The following is a 10,448-nucleotide window of genomic DNA, read 5'->3' as shown; positions in this document are numbered from 1 at the left end:
TTTTTTTTTTTTTTTATTTTAGTAGAGATGAGGTCTCACTATGTTGCCTAGGCCTGTCTTGAACTCCTGAGCTCAAGCAATCTTGTCACCTCAGCCTCCCAAAGTGCTGGAATTACAGGTGTGAGCCACCATGCCTGGCCTGTACCATATTTCTACCGTACCTTTTCTGTTTAGACACACAAATACTTACCATTGTATTAGAATTACCTACCGTATTGAGTATAGGAACATACATGTAGATTTGTAGCCAAGGAGCAATCGCCTTTATGATCCAACCTAGGTGTGTAGTAGGCTGCACCATCTAGGCTTCTGTAAGTACACTCTGTGATGTTCATGCAGCGAGGAAATTGCTTAACAACATATTTCTCAGAACGTATCCCTGTCATTAAACAACACATAACTGTATATATTTTCTGTAATGTTAGTGGAGGGTTGGAAGGAAGTAAAATGACAATGTCTATTCAATTTACCAGTGTAACCTGGAGGTCTATAAGTGCCGTTTAAATATGCATCATGTTTACCTTGAAAACTTCCTATTCTCCTGAGATAGCATACTATAGCCTGGAAGACAGAAAGGGCTTAATGAATAAATATCGATAATGATCATATCCAGAGGTGGTTGAAAAACAAGCCCTACCACCCAGCAGTGGCGGAGTAAAGTGCATACTGGACCGGAAGCCCAGACACCTTGATTATGGGAGCCCCAGTGACCTTAGACAAATGGTCTACCCTCTCTGGGTCTCTCAGTTTCCTCATCTGAAAGAAAAAGAGCTCAGGCGCAATTACTTCTGAGTCTCTTTCCAGTCCTAGGACGTTATATCATTTTCCCTGAATTCCAGGAGGGAAGAGCAAAATCCAATTCTCAAAGCAAGATCCATTCCCTGCTCACTTCTTATTCCCAGATTTAGCACATGAGGTGGCTACATGATAAATTCTTACTGAAACTAAATAAGTGATCTTTCCTTTGGTTGGTTTGTGTTAAATAAGGAGTAGCCGCCATACTTCTCAAAAGAAGTATTGGCCGGGCGCAGTGGCTCACGCCTGTAATCCCAGCACTTTGAGAGGCCGAGATGGGTTGATCACCTGAGGTCAGGAGGTCAAGACCAGCCTGACCAACATGGCAAAACCCCATCTCTATTAAAAATATAAAAATTAGGCCAGGCATGGTGGTGCATGCCTGTAATCCTAGCACTTTGGGAGGCCAAGGTGAGCGGATCACCTGAGGTTGGGAGTTTGAGACCAGCCTGACCAACAGAGAGAAACCTCATCTCTACTAAAAATACAAAATTAGCCGGGCGTGGTGGCACATGCCTGTAGTCCCAGCTACTCGGGAGCCTAAGGCAGGAGAATCACTTGAACCTGGGAGGCAGAGGTTGCAGTGAGTTGAGATCGTGCCACCGCACTCCAGCCTGGGTGACAGAGCAAGACTCCATCTCAAAAAACAAAAAAAAAGAAAAAAGTATTTTATCCTTCTTCCTCCTCAAAACTCTATTTTGTTTTCCAGTTGTTCCCATGACTTTGCCGACTAAAGTTCTAAGTGCCCACCGTAAATCACTGAATCTTGTCGATTCTCCTCAGCCACTCCTAGAAAAGGTAAAGTATATGGAATAGGTTTTTGAAAAAGTATGGTGTCCTGCAATGCAGGATTAGTCCCCCAACTCTTTCAAGTGGTTCAGCTCAAAAGAAAGAAACAGCCTATTGTTATCTGGGACCTTTAGGTTTAGAACCTCTGGGCTTGGATATGAACCCAATTCATTGTCTGGAATCTGACTTGCATCAATGTGTACATTAAATTTGATGCAAACCTTTACGTTTTGCCTGTAGGAAAAGCTACTGCCTTGCTGCCTTCTCATCAGAGTCTATGTAGTCACTAGAGGAAATCGCTCACTACCTAGCCCCGCCTAACTGTGTAGCCTGCCAAGGTGGGACTGCCTGTGGAACAGGGTATAGGACTCTTTGTTCCTAATGGCCTTTTTAAAATTTTTCTTAGACAGGGTCTTGCTCTGTCACCCAGGCTACAGTTCAGTGGTGTGGTCATAGCTCACTGCAGCCTCAACCTCCAGGCTCAGGCGATCCACCCACCTCAGCCTCCCAAATAGCTGGGAATGCCAGCGTGCACCACCATGCCCAGCTAATTTTTGTATTTTTCGTAGAGACAGGGTTTCACCATGTTGCCTAGACTGGTCTGGAATTCCTGGGCTCAAGCAATCCTCTTGCTTTAGCCTCCCAAAGTGCTGGGATTACAGGCGCGAACCTCTGTGCCCAGCCCCTAATGCTCTTTATGTAAGAAAAACGAGTAAAAGATTCTTTAGGATACTGCAGGAAAAAGATGGACATTAAAAAAATTAAAAATTAAGATTCCTCAGGAGAGTAAAATCTCAGGGTGTTCCATGGATTCCCACAGTTTATTTTATCCAGGACTCTTCACTGATTCTACCCCACACAAATAGACTCAGTGCCTGTTGGAGAAGATTTTACCCTGATTTCAATTTTAGGTTGCTTAAAACATACTTTTTGTGTTTGTTTTGCTTCCAAATAACTATACTATATAGGCAGCATGGTGCAGAAAGCAGGAACAGAGGAGCGACAGGTCACCTCCAACCCCTCCTTAGCTGTTGTGAGGGCTTTTCAGCTCCATCTAGAAAGCCAGCTTGACACCAGGCAGGTTAATAAGAAAAAGCATTACAAAGGTGATTTGTTTTCTGGGTACATGGGGATCATCACAAGAGCACGAGGTCTGAAGAAGTGGTCCAAGCAAGATGGTTTCATACTTTTTAAACAAAGTGATAAATTTGAGAAGCTAGACAGGACAAGAAAAATCTGGCTAGAGGCAGTTACTAGGAGATCCATGGGGGCGTGTAGAACAAGCAGAAGATAAGGGTTCTTTGGGTAAGTGTGTTTATACAGGTCCATTGCCACCCACCCCCAGTTCCCAGGCTCTAGTGATATGGGCTATTTTCGCGCCCTGGGAGTGCCCCCCTCCCAGAGGCATCTTTATGGCTTACTGCCTGCAAAAAGAGACAGGTCAGCTACCCCTTTCTGAAACTACAATTTTTCCAATGTTTTCAACTCAAAATAGTCAATATACCAACCTGGCATATTTGGGGATAGCATATCCTTCACACTTTCAGCTCAGTGAATGATCACCAAACCAGTATACCTAGATCAGTGACCACCTTCTGTGACCCCCCTCCCATCTCTTTCTCCTTTTCTAGTCCAGAGATGACTGCCGTCATGATTCCTAACACCGGAGATTAGTTTTGCTTGTCTGTGAACCTTCCATAAATAAAGCTCACATATATTTTAACCAGTTCAGTCCAGTCTCTTGCAGATGTTGACCAGCACAGTGATCCACTGATCAAAAATCATAAAAGCCTATAAATAAAAAGGTACAAAAAAGTCATTGAAAACTGGAGCACAGCACAGCGATAGAGTTCCGAGACCAGATTGGCGTTTCACTTCTTGATCTTCCAAAAGTTCCATGCCTAGCCCATCTCCCTGCTTTTTGGCTCTTGTATGAGCAGGTTCCTGAAAGTGACTTCCAGTGGCCCAGAGATGACCATGGTGACGTGGACTGTGAGAAGCTGGTTGAGCAGCTGAAAGATTGTGCGAACCTACAGGACCAAGCAGACATTCTGTACATTCTTTATGTCATCAAGTAAGTGTCTTAGTCCATTCTGGCAGTTAAAACAAAATCACATGAACAGGGTGGCTTATAAACAACAGAAATGTATTTCTTACAGTTCCAGAGGCTGGGAAGTTCAAACTCAAGGCCGAATTGATGTCTGGGAGGGCCTGCTTTCTCATAGATGGCATCTTCTCATTGCATCCTCACATAGGTGGAAGGGGCGAGTGATCTCTCGGGAGTTGTTTATATAAGGGCACATCTCATTCGGGAGGGCTCTGCCCCATGACCTGATGACCTCCCAAAGGCCCTGCCTCCTAATGTCATCATTGTGGGGGTTAAGATTTCAACATAGGAATTGGGTGGAAGCAAACACTCAAGCCATAGCAGTAAGCTGATGGTCTTTACCGGGTTGAGCTTTCCCTGTTTTCTTTAATTCTTTCCCTAGTATTCTTGGCCTTCTAGCCAGTCCCGGTCATGATTGTATTCACTCCAGTTACCCAGGATCACCAGGAATGAGACTTCTATCCCCTTCTCTGCCTACTGATGCTGGTCCCCCAGGATGAGAAGGCCACGTGAGGCCAGGAGGCCACAATCTCCTCATGTCAGGCTTCTTTTTCAAAGGACATAGAGAAGCTTTGGTCGGACATAACCCTCTCAGTGAGACTCGGACACTGGGAGAGCCCAAGCACTTTGCACAATGCACAGTGATCTGTTCCTCTCCCAGTCTTTAAACATTCTGGACCATATTTCTGAGTTTTTCTACCTCTTGGCAGGGGTCCCAGCTGGGACACAAATCTCTCTGGACAGCACGGGGTCACCGTTCAAAACCTCCTCAGCGAGCTCTATGGGAAAGCTGGCTTGAACCAGGAGTGGGGTCTGATTCGCTACATCTCAGGCCTGCTCAGGAAGAAAGTGGAGGTCCTGTCCGAGGTCAGTGCGACTGTGCGCCGGCCCGTGTGTGCTCATTAGCTCACGCCCCCTTCCTCTTCCACTTCCAGTCTTCCAGTTATACCTCTTACTTGTGAAGGAGCCCCATTCTTTCTTTCTTTGTTTTTTTTTTTCTGAGATGGAGTCTCGCTCTGTGCCCAGGCTGGAGTGCAATGGTGTGATCTTGGTTCACTGCAACCTCTGCCTCCCGGATTCAAGCAATTCTCTTGCCTCAGCCTCCCAAGTAGCTGGGACTACAGGCATGTGCCACCACACCCAGCTAATTTTTTATATTTTTAGTAGAGACAGGGTTTCACCGTGTTAGCCAGGATGGTCTCAATCTCCTGACCTCGTGATCCACCCACCTCAGCCTCCCAAAGTGCTGGGATTACAGGCATAAGCCACCGCACCCGGCCTGGAGCCCCATTGTTTAACCTACAGGTAGAGCAGGCCCTTCTCTCCTGCCTGCTCACTGCTCCAGGAAGGTGAGCAGAGAGAAGGAAATGCAAGTGGATTTGTTTTGTTCTTTCTTAGCTGTAGAAAAAGGCTTGCCAGGAAATCAAATGAGAGTGCTCTGTGGCCTGGCAGCCTCTTAGAGCTCTCTTTTTTCACACATCCACAGTACAGTGATCATTAATATTTATAACACCAAAGCCAGGCAAAATCCAGAAAGACGCTCAAGTTCAGTCATGATGGTAAGATGATGGCATTTATTAGATGTGAATAATGGGGAAACGGGTAATTTCAGAATTTAATATGGTTATTAACTCTTACCATCAGTATCTTAGGACTCATCCCTCTCTCACTGAATAGCAGGGAGTCCAGTGTGTTTGCTACAGTGGATGGGCATTCATCGCCCACTGACGGGCCCCGCAGAGCCAGGCCTGGGCCACACATTGGAGACAGAGCCCACAGACACCCAGCCCTGCCTGGGTTGCTTAGTCTGGGGTCTAGGTATGCATTTTTCAAATCAAGGACAGCATGGGTCATAAAGTTTGTAAAGGTAAATGTACAATCTGATTGGCAGTACCTCGCCCCCCCCATCATCTTTGCCAGTCTCTCTTGTGCCCTGTTTCTCACTCTGTCTCCTAACTGCACAGGCCTGCACGGACCTGCTATCACACCAGAAGCAGCTCACCGTGGGCCTGCCACCCGAGCCCCGGGAGAAGATCATCTCTGCGTAAGTCCTCAGCCCTGGGGACCTCAGGTTTTTTCGGGGAGCCGCGGGGAAAACATCAGTGCTTCCCAGTGTTCAGAGGAGGGGCTTTTTAAAGACACTCTGTCATGGCTGGGCACGGTGGCTCACACCTGTAATCTCAGCACTTTGTGAGGCCGAGGTGGGCAGATCACAAGGTCAGGAGTTCAAGACCAGCCTGGTCAACATGGTGAAACTCCATCTGTACTAAAAATACAAAAATTATTTGAGTGTGGTGGCAGGCACCTGTAATTCCAGCTACTCGGGAAGCTGGAATCACTTCAAGGAGAATCACTTGAACCTGGGAGGTAGGGGTTGCAGTGAGCTGAGATTGTGGCACTGCACTCCAGTCTCGGCAACAGAGCGAAACTGTCTCCAAAAAAAAAAAGACACTCTGTCACATGGGTGCATCTAGCACAGAAAATAAGGGTGTTCCATGGAGGGCGAAGAGGCACTGCCTCAAGACACCTCATCGTGTTTATGGGACAATGCTCCTTCCTAGGCCCCTTCCGCCGGAGGAGCTCACAAAACTCATCTACGAGGCCAGCGGGCAGGACATCAGCATCGCCGTCCTCACACAGGTCAGGGGCTGGTATGGGAGGGGCTGAGCCACAGCCTTCCTGAGAGTGGAAGGGACCCCTCAGCCACCCACTGGTCTCTGAAACCCGATCTCCATGTGTGTCTGCGTCAGGAGATTGTGGTTTACCTGGCCATGTATGTGAGAGCACAGCCCAGCCTCTTTGTGGAGATGCTGAGACTCCGGATTGGACTGATCATTCAGGTGATGGCCACAGAGCTGGCGCGGAGCCTGAACTGCTCAGGTGAGAGGCCCGCAGCTCATGCAGCTCCCGCCGTACCTCACCCTGGCCACCCAGCCATTGCCTCCATGCTCAGGGGAAGCCCTGCTTAGGTTATCTTGAACCTAGCATCCAAGCCTGTGGGCAAGCTCAGGCCTGACCAGGCTCTCTCATTTAGATGGAACTCCCATCCACGTGACATGGAGCTGAAGTTCCTAAGTCAGGGAGAATGGGGCCCTAGTGACATTTACCATTAGAGCCTCAAAGGCGATGCAGAATCTTTTGCCCTGTAACTGACATCTAAGCTCCTTCCTGGATGCCCTTGCTGGGAGATGTCACCCCCGTTTCATAACACCTTCACTAGGAGAAACCCTACCAATTTGAATATAAAAATCCATCATGAGGCATCCCATGTGGGGGATCATACATTCTTAGACACAAAATCTACAAATAGCGAGGTTCTCCTGAGAGGGGGACCTGCCACAGCATCCGGTGTCACTTCCCTCCCCACCCAGGTCCACCTGACCCTACCTTCACCCGCCACCAGCCCTGTGTCTGGGACACTTACAAGACATTTGTTTTTAGGAGAAGAGGCTTCTGAAAGTTTAATGAACCTCAGCCCTTTCGATATGAAAAATCTCCTACACCATATTCTAAGTGGGAAAGAGTTTGGTGTTGAAAGAAGCGGTAAGTCCCATGCTCCTATTACCTCTTCAGGGAGCTGCCCCTTTACATGCCACAGACATCACAACTAGCACTGGGGGACATAGGGAATGCGGGAAGGAAAGGCTCCTACCTGAAGGAGAGGGACAGAGTCCTCGGCTCCAGCTTCCTGCTTTGGGGGCTTTGGGACTCACTGTAGTGTGCTGGACGAGCTTTTCTTCCCCAGGTTGGCATGACATGTGGGTGTGGTATGCTGCCTCCTGTAGCCATAAGCACCTGGTACCATCACTTGTGTAAAAAAGTGTGGGGGACCCCGAGTGCCAGGATGAAAGGGCTATCCTTTCAAACCACCTGAGTGTCCTGGCCTTTGGTTTGGGTGAAAACATTCTCAACCTGGCCTCACATCACCCTCCACAGGGCAAGGAGGGGACCCCTCTGTGACCTCACAGCATGCTCAAGCTAACGTAGTTTGCTTTGTCCTGCCTCACTCACTGTGTTTGTATCTGAACCAGAACCCTGCTTGCAGTGCTGGAAAACATAATCTCCCAAGTCCTAGCATGATTCTTGTTCTCAAATGTTCCCTAATTATAATTGAAGCAATTATCATTTCTACTCGTCATAAAAAAGCTAAATGATTTGCAGGCACGTTGGTGAATTTATTTCATTATGCCAAAGAAATGAGCTGTGGGCTATCCTTCCATTTATTTAATAAGAAGGACACTGGGTACTTTGTAGGTTTCCTGAGCATGTGCCGGCCACAAACAAAGACGGCATCGAGCAATCAGATGTGTTTTGGTGGTTTTTCTCCTTTCCCGAAGGAGGGGTGCTCAAAATGCTTCTGCAAAAGTAATTTCCAGTTCTTTCCAAGGCAGAGTCCTTGAAATGGTAATGTACAAGATAAATATTTAATGTGTTCTGCTCATCATTACAGTATTCATGGCTTGACACAGATAATTACTAAAAATTTGTCATTAGATGTACAGCTATAGATGCTATGAAACTAGGAACTGAGTCATGTCATTTGAAAGCCATAAATATGTCTGATTGCAAGCAAGAACAGAAGACATGCTGTCTTTTTAACATATAACATCGTTTGTTAGCTGTCTTTTGTAATCGTTCGATTTTTGTAAATTAGGAAGCCCAAATAGGCTTAGAATGTTGATTAAATCCTGAAATGACAAAGATTAATGTTTCCAGCAAACACCCACCCTGGACAGGCCCTCTTGTAGCTTCCAGACCCTTCTTGTTCTGTTTTCCTGGATCCTTCCTTCCTCTCCAGCTCATCACTGAGCCGCCTCTGTGGGCTTCTGCCTCTCTGCTGTTTTCTAAATTTCGGTGTCCCCAGGTTCCTTATTTGTCACTACTCCCCATGGACAGTGCCCTCTACTCCCAGTGGGGTCCAGTAGGGTCAGGTGGGATGGTGAGGCTTGCAGGGGATGCTGCCCTAGGAGGTAACCTTTGAGCTGGGCCTGGCTTGCTGGTCCAGGCAGATACCCAGTGTGGTGCGGGTGGCCGGGAGTGTCGGAGGAGGTCGGACTCCAGTGGTAGAGTTTCAGGTGATGCTGGGAGGACTGTTTGGTCTTTGTCCTGAAGACAGCTAGACCTAGGAGGCTTTGGAGTGAGCAGTAATCCGATCACAATTGCCTTTTAGAATGATTGCTGTAACCACAGCACAGAGGCCAGGCTGGTGGGCAGCGGGGCTGGGGACGAGTTTGAGTCCCGAGGCTGGTGCAATAGGTCAGAAGTGAGAGGTGGTAGCCTGGTGCTGTGCGTCGGTGGCCTCCGGTTGCCTCCATCTCTAGCCCCTGGCAGCTTGGCTTTCCAAGCACTTCCCCCTCCAGGCTGAGGCTCTCCTCTGGCTGCCACCATCATTTCATTTGGCGCCTCGCCCTCAGGCCTGGGCCTGGGCTCTCCTCCAGGCACCACTGCGGCACAGGATTCTCCTGCAGTCACACCTGCACCTGGTGCCCAGACAGGGCCTGGCACCAGGAGGCCCTTCTGGATCACCCAGCCCACGGCCACAGCTGCCCAGGGTGCCAGCCCCTCAGGGGCCCACAGAAGTTTTGTCATTTCCTGGGGGCATTCTGAGAGTCACACAGGACTGGAACAGAGCCCAGCAAGGCCCATGTGGGTCCTACGTGTTCGTCATGACGAACTCTTTAGAAAAATATTAATACAAACAGGATTGGGTATACTGTTGAGCAGTCATCACTTACCAGATCAAACTCCATGCGGTCATGAAACATGATGTGACAGAATATTAACTCGAGGGAGAGAGATTCTGATGTAAGTGCAAGAAGGCAGGTCACTGAACCATACCTATGTCCACAGAATGTATGTATCCATCTCATATGTTTCTGTATCTATACATATGTATGTGATGATTCTGTTTTGTTAAAAACATACCGTCCTAGGGAAAAAAAACTGGAAAGATAATGACTAAAATATCAAGCGATGTTAATTCCAGCTTCTGTAGTTCATTGGTCTCAGTTTTCTACAAGGAAGGTGTGCATTGGCATTTTTTTAAATTTATGCATTTATTTGTAATAAATATAGACACGAGGTCTCACCATGTTGCCCAGGCTGGTCGTGAACTCCTGGGCTCAAGCAATCTTCCCACCTCAGCCTCCCAAAGTGCTGAGATTACAGGCGTGAGCCACTATGCCTGGCTTCGGGTATGTTCTTTTAGAATAATTTTTTACTTATCCAAAAGCAAGGCTGGGGACAGGGGTTCATGCCTGTAATCCCAGCACTTTGGGAGGTTGAGGGAGGCAGATCGCTTGAGCCGAAGAGCTCAAGACTAGCCTGGGTGACATGACAAAACCCCGTCTTCACAAAACATACAAAAATGAGCCAGGTGTGGTGGTGCATGCCGGTGGCCCTAGCTACTCGGGAGGCTGAAGCGGAAGGATCACTTCAGCCTAGGAGAAGATTGCAGTGAGCCAAGATCGCGTGCTCCAGCCTAGGGAACAGAGCAAGACCCTGTCTCAAAAAATTTTTAAAAAACGGATCGCAGGGCCGGGCGCGGTGGCTCAAGCCTGTAATCCCAGCACTTTGGGAGGCCGAGGCGGGTGGATCACGAGGTCAAGAGATCGAGACCATCCTGGTCAACACGGTAAAACCCCGTCTCTACTAAAAATACAAAAAATTAGCTGGGCATGGTGGCGCGTGCCTGTAATCCCAGCTACTCAGGAGGCTGAGGCAGGAGAATTGCCTGAACCCAGGAGGCGGAGGTTGC

The 10,448-nt window shown here is 48.0% G+C and overlaps 1 protein-coding gene across 1 annotated transcript in view; it reads left to right on the top strand.

The window, feature by feature from the left end:
- PHKA2 (phosphorylase kinase regulatory subunit alpha 2) overlaps window positions 1-10,448 on the top strand; it is a 105,086-nt gene that overhangs the window by 85,011 nt on the left and 9,627 nt on the right. Inside the window, exons 19-25 of the mRNA XM_037742817.1 lie at window positions 1,505-1,593; window positions 3,525-3,658; window positions 4,402-4,558; window positions 5,656-5,735; window positions 6,253-6,331; window positions 6,442-6,571; window positions 7,133-7,234. Coding sequence (XP_037598745.1) covers window positions 1,505-1,593; window positions 3,525-3,658; window positions 4,402-4,558; window positions 5,656-5,735; window positions 6,253-6,331; window positions 6,442-6,571; window positions 7,133-7,234 — 771 coding nt within the window. The remainder of the gene's footprint in view (window positions 1-1,504; window positions 1,594-3,524; window positions 3,659-4,401; window positions 4,559-5,655; window positions 5,736-6,252; window positions 6,332-6,441; window positions 6,572-7,132; window positions 7,235-10,448) is intronic.

The sequence above is a fragment of the Cebus imitator genome, unplaced genomic scaffold, assembly GCF_001604975.1.
Source record: "Cebus imitator isolate Cc_AM_T3 unplaced genomic scaffold, Cebus_imitator-1.0 Scaffold128, whole genome shotgun sequence".
Classification (NCBI taxonomy): domain Eukaryota; kingdom Metazoa; phylum Chordata; class Mammalia; order Primates; family Cebidae; genus Cebus; species Cebus imitator.
Note: the sequence above shows the minus strand (reverse complement) of the source record. Positions and strands in the feature narration are given on the sequence as shown.